This window comes from Aedes aegypti, chromosome 2, assembly GCF_002204515.2.
Source record: "Aedes aegypti strain LVP_AGWG chromosome 2, AaegL5.0 Primary Assembly, whole genome shotgun sequence".
NCBI lineage: Eukaryota > Metazoa > Arthropoda > Insecta > Diptera > Culicidae > Aedes > Aedes aegypti.
The window spans coordinates 55,703,035-55,724,190 of NC_035108.1; the positions used below are offsets into that span (position 1 = coordinate 55,703,035).

General features: G+C 39.2%; 2 protein-coding genes across 3 annotated transcripts in view; both read right to left on the reverse strand.

Moving 5' to 3' along the window:
* LOC110675561 (tektin-1) overlaps positions 1–9,492 on the reverse strand; it is a 19,569-nt gene extending 10,077 nt beyond the window's left edge. The window contains exons 1-2 of the mRNA XM_021840877.1: positions 9,192–9,492; positions 8,310–8,825 (exon numbers count right to left, since the gene is read on the reverse strand). Of these exons, the coding sequence (XP_021696569.1) occupies positions 8,310–8,825; positions 9,192–9,346 (671 nt within the window). The 5' untranslated portion in view covers positions 9,347–9,492. The remainder of the gene's footprint in view (positions 1–8,309; positions 8,826–9,191) is intronic.
* Positions 9,493–10,214: 722 nt separating this feature from the next.
* LOC5566289 (ribosomal protein S6 kinase beta-2) overlaps positions 10,215–21,156 on the reverse strand; it is a 162,422-nt gene continuing 151,480 nt past the window's right edge. Inside the window, exons 3-4 of one of the 2 annotated variants that reach the window (XM_021840876.1) lie at positions 10,680–11,003; positions 10,215–10,620 (exon numbers count right to left, since the gene is read on the reverse strand). In XM_021840876.1, coding sequence (XP_021696568.1) covers positions 10,408–10,620; positions 10,680–11,003 — 537 coding nt within the window. In that variant the 3' untranslated portion in view covers positions 10,215–10,407. Of the gene's footprint in view, positions 10,621–10,679; positions 11,004–21,156 lie in introns of those variants that run through there. The other variant, XM_021840875.1, reaches the window with a different exon arrangement.

Sequence of the window (21,156 nt, forward strand, 5' to 3'; positions counted from 1 at the left end):
GGCAGATTTTGGAGGAGAAAAATGTAGCGCGGGGCGGTCATGCTGCAGCAAGGGACTTGATAGAACGTGGAACGTTATAGACGGAAACGGCAACAGCAAACCCGCCTCTTTCGGGAGAAAAAAACGCCGCCTGGAGGAGACGGAATGCGAGGAGATGGAACAGCTGTGCCGGGCTCAAGAAACACGTAAGTACAATCAGAAGCTCAACGCATCCCGCAACGGCTTCGTGCCGAGAGCCGAGATGTGCAGAAATATGGATGGGAGCATCTTGACGGTTGAGCGTAAGGTGATCGAAAGGTGCAGGTAGCAATTCGACGAACACTTGAATGGCGCTGAGAGCACAGGCAATGAAGGTCGGGCAACGGAGCAAATGCCTTCGTCAGTACTGCGGGCGTTGGAAACCAACCAGCCCCCACTTTGAGGGAGGTTAAGGATGCCATTCCACTATGGGCGATCAGGTGGCCAATAATCGAAAAAATGACTTGTTCTGATAGGTTCTTCTGGTACATCTTACATAGTAAACACCCATATGAGGATATTCCTGGAATACTAGAGCAAGATCTTTCGTGGATACATCGATACAGTATGCCAAAGTTAGAGTTTTTAAGAAAAACAAAGAATTCAGTGCAAATACAAGGTATACTTTGGATGGAATATACTACAGAATCGTAATATTTCATACATATCTTTATAAACTGTTCAAAAGCTTACTAAAAATGGTATCGTAGAATTATAAGACGAAATAAAAATTCGTACTTTAGTTCAGGTAAATGTGGGGAATACACTGAAATAAATATTTTCGATTTTTACTGAAACTTTACACATCCCATACTTTTTTGTCCCAAGTTGTCCCAGGCTGAATTCATTTCCAAGGTTATTCTAAGATATAAACTAAAGGTTCGTGGAGAATTTAACTGCACATATTTGCACTTTTTTCAATTAGGGCTCATTGACTTTTTTTTTTTTCAAAATTTTTGCCTTTTTACCCTTCTTACAACCATAAGAAGGGTATAAAGATCGCTTGAAAAACCGACTTTTGATCCGAGGCCCGGAGGGCCAAGTCTCATATACCAATCGATAGAGCTCGACGAACTGAGCACATGTCCGTGTGTGTGTATGTGTGTGTGTATGTGTGTGTGTATGTGTGTGTGTATGTGTGTGTGTGTATGTGTGTGTGTGTGTTACAAAAAATGTCACTCAATTATCTCAGCCGTTTGTCAACCGATTTAAACACTTTTAGCTCTAAAAGAAAGCTACAACATTGCCATAGAACGCTATTGAATTTCATTGCGATCGGACATTTCGTTACAGAGTTATGATTCAAACAGTATCGTGAAGTACTAGAAAAAGCATATTCTAATATTTTCAACTGTCTGCATTTTGATCGATATCTCAGCCATTTTTGAACCGATTTAAGTTCTTTTATCGGCTAATGAAAGCTCTGACATTCAATCATAAGCCTTCAAATTTTCATTGAAATCGGATTACTAGTTTCAGAGATATCATTGGAAGAATTTTTTAAAGTACCGGAAAAAAAAATTCTCTGAAATATTCATTTTTTTACATTTTGATCAATTTCTCAGCTATTTTAAATCCAATTTAAGCTCTTTTTTCGTCGATTGAAAGCTCGAATATTATTCACAACCATATTGCAATCGAATTATAAATTACAGAGATAAAAATCATTATTTTCAAAAATCTCTAAAATTCCCCTTTTTTTAATTTAAACCTGCACATAAATCTTAAAAAAATCGCTGGCAAAATCATTTTAGGACATCAATTTTTCATTTTTCGATATTATTTTACAGGATGGCAACATGGGTTTATAGACCCTCTTAAACTATGATAATAAGCGTATGAAAACTAATAAAGTTCGATATCCGCCTTTTGACGTGCAGTTTCCTGGACTTTTTCGCAAACCATTAAACTATTAGGGCAGATAGAATATAGTCACAACATCCTAAAGTTTAGTTATACACCGGGGATTCGCTGGTTGGAACACGACTGCCTTCCATCTAGCGAATCCGACCCGTTAGTAGGAAAGACTGACAGCTGGTGAAAATGCTCCACACGAACGCATCTGGACAGCAAATCGCCACAAAACGCACATATACATACGCATTTGTTCTATATATGGAGACTTCAAAGCGACGATACTCAGACGTCAAAGTTAGTTTGACATTTTATGTTGACATTTGAGTGCTTTTAGTTGGAATATTTTCCAACCAGCGAACATCCAACCATCGAGTCATTCCATGTAGCGGAACCCCAACGAGCGAATCCCCACTGTACTGGTACAAGGTTCCAAATGAATGATGAATAATAATTATCTCATACCTGTATGGAAATGTAAGAAGGGTTCAGTCTCACCATCGGTGGATTAAGTCAGGTTTTCTTTAATACAGTCAACTCTCCCTAACTCGATATTGAAGGGATCATCAAGTTAGGGAGGTATTGCTGTTTGCGTTTGAGATGCAAATCTTGACAAAAAGTCCTCCAAATGCGGTAACACAAAACAATCAAAGGACACCTAGCAACGATTACAGAATGTTTATAGTGAAAAAATGCGTTTTTTACTGATGATGTATATCGGCCACTTATGCAATTAAAGTTGTGAAATCCAATTTTTATATATTAAAACTTACATAATATTGATGGTATGAATCAATTAGTGACATTCAATTATCTCCTAATATTATCTTTAGCTAATAGGAGTTAACCCTCTAATACCCAACCCCGCCTTTAGACGGGGTACACTTTGGAATTTTGTGTATTTTTTCGTAGCTCAGAAATCAAAATTATTTTATTTTTGGCTTAAACCTTGACTCATAACACGCATGTAAGAAAAGTTTTTTATGACTTTTGAAACTTTTTTGTATTTTTGAAAATTGTTTGAAAAATTGTATTCTTATATAACCTATAAATGCCTCGGGTTAATTTAACGTGTAATATAAAAAATCATACCTTTTATATTTTTCTACGATCGACCTATCACAAAAGAAGAGCCTGGTGGTATCAAAATAACTTCAAACCTGTTTTTCCGTTAGTTACACGGAAAATAAAATACGCTCCGAAAAAAAATTGAAAATTTAATATTTTTAAAAGTACCGCAAAAAATTAAATTTTTATTATTGCCAAAAATCAACAACCAGAAAAGGCTTCAAGAAAAAATGAAAAAAGCTATGGATGTTCAAAAATAAAAATTATAAAAATCAAAAACCAAAATCAAAAATTTACGAATAAAAAAAAATAATTGCCCAGAACGTGTTTAGAACGATTTTAGATAACGAGAAATAATATTTAAATCAAAAATAAAAATTTGGGTATTAGAGGGTTAAAGTGAATAGACAAGGTTCTTCCGTCTGAGACCACTAGTCGCTATATAAGAAATGAATTTGTTGACTTAAGTATAACCTACAATTTTGATGCTTTTAAAAATATTTTCCACTAGCAACACAATTTCAAAGAATTGCTTCCTTGCGATCATCTTATATCTTAGTTTTTTAACATATTTTTGGCATTTGTTCCTATTTTCAGTCAGTTTACGTGATTTTTTGGTAAAAAATTGTATTTATTTTCAAAATATTTGTAAATAAGAGGAATAGGGTCCTAAAGCCCTGTCCTAATTTTAGTACCAAACGATTGAGTTTAGGCCAGAAACACGTGTTTACTCAAGTTTTGAATGCTTTTCGTTGGTTTACGGTCAAAAAACATTTTTTTCTAATTTTTGAGATTTTGTCACACCACTTGGTTTAAACTCAAATTTTGGGTGTATTTTGTTTTCCGTGTCCCTTCCGAAATGTCAAATAGGAACAACCCCAGTGTTAAAAAGATGAGCCCCTGTGGCGTTTTTGCCGACTCAGTGAATGTCAAACATGATCTAAAGTGTCAAGGTTCAAATTTGAACCTATTATAAAAATTGAATTTTAAATGTGATATAATCGTTATTTGAACACGAAAGATTGCTAAAGTGGTTGCAAGAACATGCTCTTTTGTTTTGTTAAATAAAAACAAGATTTTATTAGAAATTTTAGGACCCTATTACAGGGTAAAAATAAACATAAACCTTTTGTTTGACTAAATAAATGTATGAATAACTCAAAATTATGTCCCAAATTAGTATGCTAATAATATAATTAATGTTTCCAGCAATGACTATTGAAATATCGAATTTTTGAATGAGATTTACAGATACCGCAATAATAGGCAAAAAGCTGTTTTCATTGTCCTATTATTGCGGTATATGCTTTTTCTCAAAAATGTAGAACTTTTATTCAAAATTCAATATCTATCATGTAACTACATCTATACTGAACTGATATACCCTTAAAAATTTAAGCGTATGAAAACAGGCCCGTAGATAGAGAGACTGGTTAAAAATATAGGCTTTGCTTGATGCATCATCTAAAACTGTTCTTCCAACGATCAAAATCGTTTAATTTTTAAAGCATTCATCTGGTACAGCTTGGGAATACTATAAGCTTTCATCATCATCAATAATGTCCATAGAAAATAGAGTTTTCGATTAATAATGAGGGTTTAATTCTTATACCGCAATAATAGGGAATATCGCAATAATGGGCAAATTACCCTATAAATGGATAAATTATAAGTCATATGGGTGTTTATTATTGGAGTGTGTAGAAAAATGAAATAGTTGATTTGTAATGAGAGTCATCATATTGTGTTCAGTGTGTAAAATAACTCAGTTCGAAAAGCTCACTGCACCAGTGATGCCACATACACAGATTTATCTATAAATACACAGATTTTTTTCTGTTTTTGCCTACAGATATCTGTGACCACAGATCATAGATTGTTTGGATAAAAAATATTTTTGAGATTTTAGGATATTTAACGAGTTTATGATACGGTTTTGGAAGAATTAAAACAGAAATGCCATTACTCTGTTTACATTTTCTCAAAAACTTAACTATTTTGAATTTTTAGAAACAATTATGCATCTCTAACTACCTTTTAGTAGAATAAGTTCAAATTAAAAATGTTTGACATGCCAAGAACACCCATAAAAACGTTCGTAAAGGTTCTTTTTAACCTAAAAAACGTAAAATTTTAAATTTTATTGCGACACAGATTTTTACCAAGCTTTTTGGAGATTGTCTTAAGATAAAAAGATTTTTTCAGCCGAAAACACAGATGAGAGTTGGAAAAATGTGGCAACACTGCACTGAACTGGGATCAGCTTCTGCTGATTCAGTTTTGAAATGGATATGCTTGAGAACGGGCGTGTGTTCTTGTACTGCTCAGAGCAGAATTCACGACAATCTGTTTAGATGTTAACTAAATAAATGAATGAAGCGTTTCAATCCTACCATTCCCACTTTCAATTATTTGCGAGCCGACCTGAATACATAGGAAACTTACATCGATAGTAATCTTGATGTTAACTAATTCAATTGCATTGTTAAAGCAAGGGCCATTTTCATACCAGAATGTGGAGCAAAATTTGAATCCGTGATTATAGAAGATAATCTTAAATTCTTGATTTATTTAAAAACGAAATTAAAAACGTTTTACTCAATTAAGAAATAAAAATTTCGAAAATGAAATGTCTCAATTAGACTCTGGCTCTAAGCCCCTTTGAAATTTTTCAAAAAATTCAAAAATACCTCAGAGCTAATTTCGACATTGAAAGAGGAAAACAACTTATTACTTACTAATTGCGAAAAAGCTCGACAACTTGCAATTCAGTTTAAAAACGCGCATAATTTCAATCTAAAGCAATCCTGCAAAAGCTACTAGCTATTGTCCAATCAGTTTGCTTTCCTCCGTATACGTACTGTACTTTTTGAAAAGGTCATTTTGAGCAAAATGATGGTCCACATCAACGAACAATCATTTTTTTGCCAATGAACAGCCGATTCCGACATGGACATTCGACCACTCATCAACAAATCTGAAGGCTATTCTACTGGTGTTACTCTTCTAGACATAGAAAAAGCAGATGAAAAACCCGAATTTAGTACTATACCATTTAATTCCACTAGAGTGGAATTAAATGGTATAGTACTAATGGTACACTCTAGTGGAATTAAATAGTATAGTACTAAATTCGGTTTTTTCATCTACTTATAGGCATTCTACTAAACAGCTCGAAGATTTATTATAGAAAAAGCATTCAAAAGGCTTGATTGTAAAATAAAAAAAAAACAGAGTTGACAGAGCTGAGTCGAGCGAATTTTTCGGTCGATAGTGACTCCAGTCGAGTTATCGATTCGAATTATAAAATAGACCCCTTAAATGAGTTACCTCAGAGATGTCAAAAACTTTTGCTTGCGGATGACATAGGTCTCTCCGCCAAAGGACAAAGCCTGCGTGCCATCTGTAGTAGATTGCAAAAAAGTTTGGATATTTTTTCTTCATACTTGGAACAGAGTTGGGAAAAGTTCTGAGATTCACACTACAGTAGGCATGCGTAGTGAATCACAGTCACCGGAGCCAGTGAAGCTCACGCGTATCGCTGCTGTAGGCAAAATGCCTTGAAAATAGCAAAACACCCGTTGCTAAGGGCAACCCAAAACTATTGTAGAAAAATGTTCTATTTCCCGTTGCATTTTCAGCCTTCAATGACACTCCTGATTTAGGGGCCTATTTTGTAAATCGAGCAGATTCATGTGACTCGTCTGTATTCATTGTCGATCAAAGCAAGCATGCATATTTCAGATGTCACCCGTCGACTCCCATAGTAATCCAGTCACATAGAGTGACAACTGTCGAAAATCTCGAGTGACAGAGCTGAGTCGAGTGATTTTTTCGGTCGACAGTGACTCTAGTCGAGTCATTTTGTTCGACTCGACTTATAAAATAGACCCCTTAGAAAATTCATGTACCCAACATAGGCTACTTGATGAGATTCACAATTTTGAACTACTGTGTTAGGAGAGCCACGTGATTTTCGCAAAAACTCAAGCCTACTACTATTACCATTCCCAGCACTGACTTGGAAAAATGGAAGATTTCTCGTAATGCTTCCAAAACTTCCCATAGAAACCATACACACTGAACAGTTTGGTAAAATAAATTAACGGAGTACGGTAATTTTTTACAGTATTCGGTAAAAAATCACCGGAATCCGTTAAGAGGAAAATAACCATCATCGTTTTAAAAATTTTCAAAACCAGTTTTTTTGCTCAATATCCAAGCAATGTTCCAGAAAATCTATCATTGCATTGCACTGGCTATCTGAAATCCAATGATAGATTTTTATGAGGATTGCTTCAAATTTGAGTGAAAAATCTGGTTTTTAGTGTTTGATGACTGCTGATGATTGAATGATGGAGTCTTGAGCCTTAAATTCCGACGAAGTTACGGTGTTTTATTTCACCGAACTGTTCAGCTGTTGAAATTACGGTGAAATTCACCGTAAGAGCTTAGTGTGTATAAATTGGCCAGATGCAGTTAGGGACTCATGCTAGATAAAAATGAAACTTCCAAAAATCATACAGTAATGTCCCGATTTTGTCAGTCCCATGCTGCATTTAGGTTTGACAAAATCAGGAAAGAGCTAAAATGGGGAAAAAAAAGTTCGACAGGTTTCAAGTTTTATTTTAACTTAAGGACTTAGTTTTACAATTTTGTTAGTATAAACATTGTTTTTTACTTCCATTTTCTATGTACCGTGATCCAAGGTTACATTAATCAGTTTCTTGAATAATTATTAAAAATTTCAAATTTCAAAATTTCGGTCTTCAGATGATTGTAAAGGCGTGGCGAAGGTCATATATTGACTTTATGCACTCAATATTGCCAGTATAGACGTTTTTACTCTGATTTAAAATAATTTCAAAATTTAGGCTGACAAAATCGGGAAAAAAGGATGCTAAAATCGTGGGTAGACAAAATCGGATCAAAAAGGGTGCTAAAATCGGGGGTAGATAAAATAGGAGGTAGACAAAATCGGGGGCTGACAAAATCGGGTCATTACTGTATTAAGGTCATTCAAGCCACTTGTTATAAGAAAATCTAAACTAACACAGAGCAGCTAGATAAAAAATGAATGTAATGTTTAACATGATACTAATCTTTTTCTTCTTGGCATTACGTCCTCACTGGGACAGAGCCTGCTTCTCAACTTAGTGTACTTATGAGCACTTCCACAGTTATTAGCTGAGGGAAGTCAAGGAAATTTCCATTGAGAAAAGATCCTGGACCGACCAGGAATCGAACCCAGACACCTTCAGCATGGCTTTGCTATGTAGCCACGGACTCTAACCACTCGGCTAAGGTAGGCCCCCGATGATGCTAATAAAGGAATTAAAAAGAATTATTCCATAAAGAACCATACGTACTAAGGATCCAGTGGCACCGTCCCGTCATACACCTTCATCCCCATCTGGTTATGTCTTAGTTCGACATTCTTTTCATCGATCTGTACCGATTTCTCCTTATTGGACAAATCTCGATCCAGCAGATAAATGGTCGCCCTCAGCCGACGCAGCTGTTCCACGCCTTGCTCCATGAGTTTATGTAACAACTCGATGGCCCCATTTATCACATCCAGTTCTTTGCGCAGTTCCCTGTCCACGTCGTCCAGCACCAGGTCAACTCCCTGGCGCATCTCCCGCATGATGACACACTTCTGGCAGATCGGCACGGCAATCTCCTGTAGGGTATTGATCGCGTCCAGCGTTCGCTGCTTGTACACCTTGAGGGCCTCCTCTTCGATGTGAGCGTCTTTCTTCTGCTTTTTAAGCTCATCCTGACGGAACCGGATGTCCTCAATGCGTTCCTTCAACCGGTAATCCGACTCATTTTTGTTTAATTCGGTGGTAAATTTGGTTTCATCGATTAGGCGTTCACTTTCGCTGTGGACCAGTCCGGAAAATAGGATTATAGGTCATTAGGGGCAGGCGGGGCATAGTGAGCATTTGTCGCGGAACAGTTAAGTAATATTCATGAATATTTTGGTCGTACAAATCTTTTATGAAATAAAAATATAGCGTACTATTCAATGAAATATTGTATTTTACTACACTTAAAAGTTAATAGTATCTGCTTTCTGTTTAAAATTTTACTTTTCATTGAGAGAATTAATTATACTGAACCAACTACAATTTAATTTGAATTTATTTAAGGAAATTTACGGTGATCATCCAAGGAGCTCACTATGTATCGCCTACCCTTAGGTAAATCATTTACATTTAGGTAAATCCCCCATGCAAGCAACTTACCAAATTACTCGTTCGGCCAGCGTTTGTTGATTGAGCGAAAACACGTTTTTGGTACGGTTGTTCAAGTCCCAGTCACGTGGAGTGTACTTGGGACGACCTGGTCCAAAAAGAACCAGGTTTTGATTGACCAGGTCATCGCAGTGACGACGGGACATCCTGGAGAAATTTGCAGAAAATGTACCTACTAAACTGACACCGTTAGACTGGTCGAGCTTTGTGCCACAGCAATCGATATCAACAACTCCAAAACTGCATGCGAGGTTTCCATGGGCAACGTTTACGGTGCATGGATATCAGTAAACCGTTTCTGCTTACTCCGGTTGGTGTCGAAAATTAGGCTAGGGTATATGCTTCAATAGTGGAGGTATCAAGCATGTTCTATTGAAGAGCCGTTATTTATGACTATAATTCTAACGTAAGGGGAGTAAATCCCAGATAGCCGTAGCGGTAAACGCGCAGCTATTCAGCAAGACCAAGCCGAGGGTCGTGGGTTCGAATGCCACCGGTCGAGGATCTTTTCGGGCTGGAAATGTTCTCGACTTCCCAGGGCATAGAGTATCTGCCACACGATATACACATGCAAAAATGATCAGTGACATAGTAAGCTCTTAGTTAATAACTGTGAAGTGCTCATAAGAACACTAACCTGAGAAGCAGGCTCTGTCCCAGTGGGGACGTAGCGTCAGAAAGAAAAAGAAGGGAGTAAATCTTACTGAGACTGGCTCATCATTTACATTCAATTGATAGCGGGAGATTGCTATCGGTGTATAGGGAAAGAAGGCTAAAGAGTATGTAAACAATCTTTAGTATCGACCTCATTTCAATGCATCGTTTTAATGTACCAAAACGTAGTACACGGTTTCAGGTAGAGACAGAGGCAAAGTGGTTCTGATGCAGAAGAAAAACAAAAAATACATCAGGGAACTAGAGGTAGAAGTCGACGATTCTGTGGAAGGCAACTAACACGCTGCATACGAGACCATTCCTGGTTTCAAGGACGTCTTAGCAATAAGTAACTGAATATAATTGCTGTCTTAACGATTTATTACATTTAATTTTGACTTCATGCTTCGAGCACAGTATTGATATAACGTATTACACAAATAAAAAACAACACAATACATAAGAACATAAACATTGAAATAATTGAAGTCTTGTAAATTTAAAATTACTTATTTAATGCTAGCTTGAGTCCCACAGAATTACTAATTGCATTTCACGCTGCGCCGGTAGACGGACGCTTCCGATTACTTGAGGAACGACACCGTCCAACTGGTTTTACCAACTGCTTGTTCAATATGAGCTTGCAGAGTGGATTTTTCGCGGCAACCGATCCGGAAATGCTGTCCGGGATGTCCGAGGTGGTTTTTATCTTCAGAGTCCTAAGTGCGGGCAAAATAATTGTTTGCCAGAGTGAACGAAATTTATCCTGCAAAAGCGAAAGCTTTATTATATGATTCTTACGGAGTAGTTTAAAGGGGACATTACTCTGCCTATAAACTGAGCTTTTATTGTAAGTGCCTCAAGGCTGACCAATTGGGAAACGTCTTCGATGAAGTATTGTGTAATGCGTTTCATATCGAACACACACAAACTCTTGAGTTGCGGCGCATGCTTCAGAATCAATATCAGTAGACCTTTTTCGTAAACATTGATGGGAAATGTAAGACTCTTGAGATTCGGGAAGCGCCTTAGAATTTCGAGCAACAATGTTTGGCCGACATAATCATCACAGGACACATGTTCAACAGTATACAAAGGCACTATCGGATAAAACTCTTCGGGTTGCACATCAAGCGGTAAGCCGAGGGTCTGGAAAAAGGTAACGTACTTAAAATATACGTAATACTTAATAATTATGCAGTAGAATAGTAGCAATGGTTATTTGTTAGAAATGAATCAAAATCAGCAAAGAAAACAAGGAGTAGGAAAATGAAAAACACGAGACTAGAAAACAAAAAAAAAGTTTATTGTGATTTGAAAGATAAAAATAAGTATATAAATGGAATAAAGAAGATTTACTGGCAATAATATCAAAACTGACCACTTTCTTTAGACTCTTATTTTTAATCGAAATGTAATCCACTTTTTACTTTTTCCACTTGCAATGAATCTTGGTGCAAAATTGTAAAGACTTCAGGGAAACCTTCAGAGACTCTTATTCGAATATTTCACAAGTTCTTTCGGAAATATTTCGAGAAAAAGCTTCAGGAGTTCTTTGAATAATTACTTCAAGAGTTCTCTAGAGATTCTTCACCAACTCTTCGAAGAATTAGTCCAAAAGTTCTTCAAGAGATTTTCCTTAGATCCCGACGCTACTACCTTCTGCAATTTACACATGGATTATTTTGAAAATGCTTTTCCAGTAACTATTCCAGGATTCCTACAGATGTTTTTTCCGCTTTCCGGATTTTTCCAGTTACTCTAGGAATTTTACAAAGATTCCTATACGAGTTCTTATAAGAAAATCCACAAAGGTTAATTCCAGAGTTTTTGAAAATATTCGTTGATGTTTTTTTTTTTTCAGGACTTCCTATGCCTACCAGTTTTTGTTCTAGCCATTTTCATATGGATTCCTTCAAGAGTACACTCACTGGAATGTCCCAGGAATCGCTTCGAAAATTTCTCCAGCGATTATTTTCGGAAATCTATTGAGAATTCATTTTGAAATTCTCCATGAAATGCCTTCATAAAGTATTTATCCATCATGATTATCAGGTATTTCTCCCCAAATTCAACCAGGTCCTGTAGTTCTTCCAATCAATTGTCGATTAATTTCTTAAGTATAAATACCTTGGATTCTTCAAAATATTATACGAGAATTCACCTTAGAGCAGTTATTTCTCTGATCATTTATTTAGAGATTCCTTCCTATTTTTTGCAAGTAGCGTGGAATATCTTAATAATCACGTGTCCAGAAGAAGTTCCATACCCTAGAATAGAAATGTCACCAATGCACTAAATTTATTAACGTTTTCGATTGTGGCTGCAAGCCGTAACAGCAGTTAAGATTTCTAATACTTTCAGAAAATTCTACTTACTTATTTGGCTTTATATTAATTATTTTGATAAAGCCTCGCCAACGACATTTCGCTATTTCACTCTCTTCATCCTCGACTGTGACCTTATCCTTCCAGCTTTAGCTACCTTCACGATACTGGGTTCGCCGTTGAGTTGAGCGAGCTTGTGGTTCATCCTTCGCCGCCACAAGCCGCCGAAGATCGTCCTTAGCACTCGGCGTTCAAAAACCCCAAGAGCTTGCAAGTCCTCCTCGAGCATAGTCCACGCCTCATGCCCATAGAGGGCTACCGGTCTTATGAGCGTTTTGTACATCGTGCATTCGGTGCGGGGGTGAATATTTCTTGACCACAGTTACTTATGGAGCCCATAGTAGGCACGACTTCCACTGGTGATGATCGTCCACCAACTCGAAGGTATCCCCGTCTATCGTAACACTGCTTCCTAGGCGGGCTTTGTCGCGCTCAGTTCCGCATGTACTTTGTTTTCGACGCATTCACCATTAGCCCGACTCTTGTTGCTTCGCGTTTCAGGCGGGTGAACAAATCTGCCACTGTTTCAAATATTCTCCCAATAATATCCATGTCATCCGCGGATATTGAACAGCAGGCACGAAAGTCCGTCGCCCTGTCGTAGTCCCCGCCGAGACTCGAACGAACTGGAGTGTTCGCCCGAGATCTTCACGCAGTTTTGCACACCGTCCATCGTTGCTCTGATCAATCTTGTGAGCTTCCCGGGAAAGCTGTTCTCGTCCATGATTTTTCATAGCTCTACGCGGTCGATACTATCGTATGCCGCCTTGAAATCGATGAACAAATCGTGCGTAGGGACCTGGTACTCACGGCATTTCTGGAGAATTTGCCGCACGGAAAAGATCTGATCCGTTGTCGAGCGGCTGTCGATGAAACATGCTTGATAACTTCCCACGAACTCGTTTGCTATAGGTGAGAGACGACGGAAGAGAATCTAGGATAGCACTTTGTAGGCGGCGTTTAGGATGTTGATTGCACGATAATTTTCACACTCCAGTTCGTTACCCTTTTTGTAGATAGGGCATATAACGCCTTGCTTTTACTCCTCCGGTAGATGTTTTGTTTCCCAGATTCTGACTATCAACCGATGCAGACAAGCGGCCAACCTGACCGGGCCCATCTTGATGAGTCCGGCTCCTTCTGTGCCTGTGTTCTCTGCGCCATTCAGGTGTTCATCGTAGTGCTGCTTTCACCTTTCGATCACCTCGTGTCCGTCCGTCAAGAAGGTCCCATCCTTATCTCGGCACAACTCAGCTCGCGGCACGAAGCCTTTGCGGGATGTGTTGAGCTTCTGATAGAACTTCCGCGTTTTTCGAGAACGGTACAGCAACTCCATCTCTTGGCATTCCACCTCTTCCAGGCGGCGCTTTTTGCCCCGGTTTGCTGTTTCCGCTTCAGTCTGTATCGTTCCATGTTTTGCCGCGTACCATGCTGCAGCATTGCAGCCCGCGCTGCATTCTTCTCCTCTAAAACCTCCTGACACTCCTCGTCGAACCAATCGTTTCTTGAGCTCCGTTCCAGATATCCGACAATGCTTTCGGCAGCGTCGTTAATGGTTGCTTTGACTGTCCTCCAGCAGTCCTCAAGAGGGGCCCTATCGAGCTCGCCCTCATCCGGCAACGCTGCCTCAAGATGCTGCGCGTACGCATTGGCGACATCCGGTTGTTTCAGCCGCTCGAGATTGTACCGGGGCGGGCGTCGGTACCGTACATCATTGATAACGGATAGCTTTGGGCGCAGTTTCATCATCACCAGGTAGTGGTCGGAGTCAATGTTAGCGCCACGATAGGTTCTGACGTCGGTTATATCGGAGAAGTGCCATCCATCGATCAAAACGTGGTCGATTTGCGATTCTGTCTGCTGAGGTGATCTCCAGGTATACCGATACGGGAGGCTGTGCTGGAAATTGGTGCTACGAATGGCCATGTTCTTGGAGGCGGCAAAATCTATCAGTCGTAGGTCGTTCTCGTTCGTCAGCCGGTGGGCGCTGAACTTTTCAATCGTCGTTCTGAACTCCTCCTCCTGGCCAACCTGAGCGATCAAATCTCCTATGATGATCTTGACGTCGTGGCTTGGGCAGCGGTCGTACTCGCGTTCGAGCTGCGCGTGAAATGCGTCCTTGTCATCATCAGTGCTTCCGGAGTGTGGGCTAAGCACGTTGATTATGATGAAGTTAAAGAATCGACCTTTGATTCTTAATTTGCACATTCGTTTATTGATCGGCCACCACCCGATCACGCGCCTTTGCATATCACCCATCATTATGAAAGCTGTTCCCAGCTCGCGTGTGTTGCCGCAGCTCTGGTAGATGGTATGATTACCTCTAAACGTTCGCACCAATGCTCCTGTCCAGCACACCTCCTGCAGCGCTACGATGTCGAAACCGCGGGTCTTCAGTACATCGGAGAGTATGCGAGTACTTCCAATGAAGTTGAGAGATTTTCATTTCCACGTACCGAGTTTCCAATCGCTAGTGCAATTTCGTCGCTGTGGTCTTTGCCGATTGTTCCGGTCCGTTTTCTCTCGTTGACGTTCCTGTGCTGATGTGTTTTTTCAGTTGGCTTGCAGGACCTGACACCAACCCCCTAGATTTCCGGAGGACCATAGTGCGCAGTTTAGCTTAGAGTCCTTCTCTGGCACTCGGACGATGATCAGCCGCTTCTAACATGGAGTACAGACGATCCAGGTTTGCAAAAGCAAAAGCAAACCCCCCCTTCCCTGTCAGCATACGTCCAAAGTTCCCACCGGGGGTTGGTTACCCGATCTTCCCTAAGGTTACTCGTACCCCGGCCAGTACCACGCGGAGGTAGGGATAGGAGTTGCTGGACAAGAGGCTAAGGACCGCACAAAGGGGTCTATTTAATTCCTGCAGGTACGCGAGGTACCAATGGTACGCCATGCTCAGCCATTTACCCCCGCCTGCAGAAAATTCTACAGGATGTTATTCACGGTTTCGATTGATTAGTTTCTCAATAATTATAATTACAAATTATCTAGAAAATCCTTCATGAATTCCGCAAGAGGTTAAGAGTTATTTCAGAGAATTTTGTAGGAGTTCATCATGGTTTTCTACTTAAGGTGAAGATGCATCGAAGCCAAACCTAAAACTTTTAAGAGCACGAATCTGGAGAACCAGACATCCGTTTAAGCTGAAAACTTAATCGATTGGTCACTTACTGGTGGTGACCAATCGATTAAGTTTTCAGCTTAAACGGATGTCTGGTTCTCCAGATTCGTGCTCTTGAAAATTTGAGTTTTGGCTTCGATTCATCTTCACCTTAAATTTTAGCAGAGATTACTTTAGGACTCTTTTTGGGAATTCATACTGAATGTTCAATCTCGCTCCGCCGTCGTCGTCATCGTAGGCTACTTCGATCCACCCAACAGTGTGTGAAGAAGCAGCCCATTCAACCAGCCAACTGCGATAGCATTGTTTGCTACGATTGTGTTCATCGTCAGCCCAATTCGACGTCGGGCAGCATGCAGCAACACAGCGCACAGCTGCTCCATTCTGTATTTTTGTTGTATCCCATATCCCATTCGTGTATTGACTGTTGCCTATAGAAGGCGACTCAGAACCATGTATCGTTAGTGTATTAATATCGTTCCCCACCGAGAAGGAGCACTGCCTCTCGGTGGTACGTAATAAAATAAAATTAGTAAGCAGCAATAGTTGTCCGTTTCTATCGTCGTTTGGAGTCCAACGGTCAAATCACAACGTAGGGCTCGTTTCATCCTGGACGAGACACTGCATTTTTTTAAATAATTTCTCGACATATTCTTGAAAATTCTCTGAAAACACATATGGAAGAATTCCTTGATGAATTATTGAAGAACATCTTTGGGAAATTTTCTGAGAGTTTTTCTAAAGTTTTCTTAAGAGGAATTTCTAGAACAATTTCTAAAGGTATCCTCATTTATATTCCTGGTTGGATCTTTAGAAAAATATAAACTGTATTAGAAAAAATCTTATAAATTCCTAGAGACATCTCTGCGGATTATTTGCTGAATTCTTAAATATGTTTTAAACTAAAATTTCGGAGGAAAGTTTAAAGAAATCGGTTGAAAAATCACTACATAAATTTCAGGATAATTTAGTACTTTATTGAGAAATTTCTGAAATAAACTTTGAAAAAATTCCTGGCGGTATCTCTGGAGTCATTTCTGGGTTATCATTAGAAAATTGAAGGTATCTTGAATGAAATTCTTGTCGGAATTTCAACTATTCAAACAGATTTCCACAATAATATCTTAACCCTTTGGGGCCGGCGCGGTCATATATGACCGCAGTACAAAAAAGGCTGTAAAAGAAGAACCAATGAACAAATGTATATACTGTCTTCGGCAAAGTTGTCCCAAATATACTCTTTTATCAGAGAAAAATATGAAGTATATGCCTTTATGACCTAATTGACAACCTAGAACATCCTGAACATCTTGAAGTTTGGAAAATTGAACTATAAGTACATACGAAGCGTGAAATGCTGTTTGTGAACATAAATGATGTTCAGGCTAGATAATACAGAATTACTCTTTTAACGAAAACACTATTTCACTTGCTTTGCTATGTCCTGGGATGTTCTAGGACGTCCAAACTGTCCTGAAGCACACTCTTTGAAATCTACAACCGTAACAGAAATTGTTTGGGCTAAAAACAATAACATTACAAATTCAAATATCTACCAACCTCTGAGAATCTCAAGAGCTATTTCAAGGAACGTTTGGGATATTCCAGGCCCTCCAAATTACCCTGGAGTTCAGAACTTCAGGTCTACACTTGTTCCAGTAGTTATTCTCGCTAAACTGAGTGAAATTAGATAATCTACAATGTTTACTGAACCTCGTCACGGATCAAAAGGCTACTTCAAGAAACGTTTGAGGTATTCCAGGCCCTTCAAATAACCCTGGAAATCTGAATTTCATGTCTATATTTATTCCAGTAGTATTTCTTGCTAAACTGGGTGAAGTTATATAGTCTACCATGTTCACTGAACTTTCGCACGTATCAATAGGATGTTTTAAAGAACGTTTGGAGTATTCCGGGCCCTCCAAATTACCCTGGAGTTCAGAACTTCAGGGCTACACTTATTCCAGAAATTTATCTCGCTAAACTGAGTGAATTTATAAAATCTTTCCTGTTCACTAAACCTTCTCATGCATCAACAGGCTGTTTCAAGGAACGTTTGGGATATTATAGGTGCTCCAAATTACCCTGGAGTTCAGAACTTCAGGTCTACACTTATTCCAGTATTTTTTCTTGCTAAACTGAGTTAAGATATATAACTTACCAAGTTTACTGAACCTTGTCACGGATCAATAGGCTAATTCAAGGAACGTCTGGGGTATTCCAGGCCCTCCAAATTACCCTAGTGCTCGTAACTTCAGGTTTACATTTGTTTCAGTAATTTATCTCACTAAACTGAGTGAAGTTATATAATCTAACATGCTCACTAAACCATCTCATGGATCAATAAGCTCTTTCAAGGAACGTTTGGGATATTCCAGGCCCTCCAAATTACCCTGGAGTTCAGAACTTCAGGTCTGCACTTGTTCAGGTAATTTATCTCGCTAAACTGAGTGAAGTTATAAAATCTAACATGTTCACTGAATTTTCTCACGGATCAATTAGCTGTTTCAAGGAACGTTTGGGGTATTCCGAGCCACCTAGATTACCCCGGAGTTCAGAAATCCAGATCTACAATTGTTCTAATAATTTTTCTTACTAAACGATGAAGTTATTTAATGTTCACTGAGCTTTCTCACGAATCAAAAAGATATTTCAAGGAACGTTTGGAATATTCCAGGCCCTCCAAATTACCCTGGAGTTCAGAACTACAGGTCTTCCCTTGTTCCAGTAATTTTCCTTTCTAAACTTAGTGAAGTTATATAATCTACTATGTTGACTGAACCTTCTCATGGATCAATATGCTGTTTCAAGGAACGATTGAGGTATTGCAGATCCTTCAAAATTTCCCCAGGACTTCAGAACTTCAGGTCTACTATTTTTCCAGTAATATTTCCTTCTAAACTGAGTGAAGTTATATAATCTACCATGTTCACTGAACCTTCTCACAGACCAATTGGCTATTTCAAGGAACGTTGGTGATATTCCAGGCCCTCCAATTTACCGTGGAGTTCAGAACTTCAGGTCTACTCTTGTTCCAGTAACTTTTCTCGCTAAAATGATCAAAGTTTTCCCTTTGGGGCCGGCACGGTCATTTATGACCGCAGCCGGAAAACGGCTGTTTAAAAAGAACCAATGAATAAAATTTACTGTCTTCGGAAAAGTCCTTGCAAATATACTTCCCTGTCAGGGAAAAATTTTAGGTGTATGCCTTAATGTCCTACTTGGCAACCTAGAACATCCTGAACATGCAGAAGTCTGACAAATAAAATAATTAGTATAAAAGTAGCTTAAAATGCCTTTTGTAAATACATTTGATGTTCGTATTTGGTAATACATACCTATTATGTCAAGAAAAACGCTGCTTCACATGTCTTTTCATGTCCTGGGATATTCTACGACGTTCAGACTATCCCGAAGCTCAATTCTCGAAATTTACAGCAGTAGTTGCTTGCGCTAGAAATAATCAGCGATGCCAGATTTCTTTGGACATCATTCCGTAGACGAAAAGTGATAAGCGGGGGGGAGAGATCCACGGCATTGCAATTCCGTAGATTTCCGTTGGAAAAATCCGTAAATTACATTTGAATATACATTTTCCGTATAATTATCTTACGGATCCGTAGAAAGTGCTCAATTCCGTAGATCTACGGAAATTTCCGTAGATCTGGCAACGCTGCAAATAATAATATTTTCAACTCAAACGGAATCTATTGACCTCTGAGAATCTCAAGAGCTTTTCCAAACTATCCTGGAGCTCAGAACTTCAAATCTGCCCTTGTGGCAGTGTTTTTTTTCGCTAAATAGAGTTCAGTTATATAATCTACCAAGTTATATAGGGCCCCCATAGCCGAAGCTGTAAAGTCGCGGGTATTCATCATGACCATGCTGAGGGTTCCGGGTTCGATTCCCGGTCGGTCCAGGATCTTTTCGTAATGAAAATATTCTTGACTGCCTTGGGCATAGAGTAAAGGGTGTCCACGATGAAATTGCCACTCACAAAATTGATTCGCTTAATTCGAGTTTTCATCCGATTACCATCAAAACTTCAGGGATTGAGAAATAACTATTAAACTTCATTTTACCATTTTACTCGTATTTTATTTACAGTCCATACGTAAATGCCCGCACCTTGGCCTCAACCCCGGCTATGAGATTCTGCACAACCTGTGAATCAACCGTTTTTTGCATGTAAACCCATACTTTCATGGACAACGAAACAAATGTGAAGGCCGACTTCAAACAGATCCCCGGCAACCTGTTTTTCACGGCCAAGGATAAGTTCAGCGTTCCGGAGCATGTCCGCACTCAGAAGAGGTCCAAATTTGCGAAGAAATTCCTGGTTTGGCAAGCCATCTGCACGTGCGGGAAGCGGAGGCACCTTTCGTGACCTAGGACACGATGAACGGACAAGTGTACATGAAAGAGTGCCTCCAGAAGCGGCTGCTCCCTCTCCTGAAGGCCCACAACGTCCCAACAATCTTCTGGCCGGATTTGGCCTCATTCCACTACTCCAAGGACGTGCTGAAGTGGTATGCGGATAATAAGGTCAATTTCGTGCCGAAAATGTTCAACCCTTCCAAAACTCCGGAGCTCCGCTCTATCGAGAAATACTGGGCGATTATGAAGCAGCACCTTCTTACACACTTAAATTATTTTGCTGACCTCAGCAAACGGATTGCCGAGAATCCAACAGCTGAGATTTCGGTAAAAAAAAATTGCCGAAAATCGGTAAACTTTTTACCGAAATATCGTTAAAATTTTACCGAATCTCGGCAAACCAAATTTTTTACCGAGATTTCGGCAAACGTTACCGAGATTCGGTAATGGTTTACCGAAATCTCGGTAAAAGTTTTGCCGAGATTCAGCAAATATTTTACCGAGATTCGGCTGTTGGATTCTCGGCAATCCGTTTTACCGAAGTCGATTTCGGAAATTAAGTGTGTAAACGACCTAAGGTAGTGAAGACAGTCGAGGAACTGAAGAAAGTATGGGTTCACATGCAAAAAACGGTTGATTCAGAGGTTGTGCAGAATCTCATGGCCGGGGTTAAGGCCAAGGTGCGGGCATTTCCGTATGGACTGTTAATAAAATACGAGTAAAATGGTAAAATGAAGTTTAATAGTTATTTCTCAATCCCTGAAGTTTTGATGGCAATCGGATGAAAACTCGAATTTTGCGAATCTTTGGCTGTGGTCGCATGGTTTGCTGCTAGGGTTTGATTAACATCAATAAAGAGGAGTAAATATCAATAGAATGATTCGTTTATAAGGATTCAAATTCATCGTTAAACGCATGTATCATGAGCTTCTCAAGAGTGTTACGTCTGTTTGTCTATGACAGTACAGTAGTGACGCCTCTACACGGATAATCGTGTTGCACGATTGCAAAAAAGAAGAAGAGCTCGAGATTTGTATGACGATTACCGGATCTTTTCGTAAAGGAAAGAGTCTTGACTTCCTTGGGCACAGAGTATGGGCGCATGCCTGCCACACGATATATCCATGCAAAAAGGTCATTAGCTGAGAAAGATTTCAGGTAATAAATGTTGAAGTGCTAAACTAACACTAAGCTGAGAAGCCAGCTTCCTCCCAGTGGGAACGATATGCCAAGAAAAAGAAGAAGATTCGTCGACAAACACATATATTCAAAACGTGTTTCTACTCGTTTACGCATTTAGACTCTACTGACGTTTTCACAAATTGTTCTCAAACAAAAGGTGAAAAGCAGGGGGGTTGAAAATAGTATATTTTTACGTGACATAATTTATGGATGCTTCCCAATAGATGTC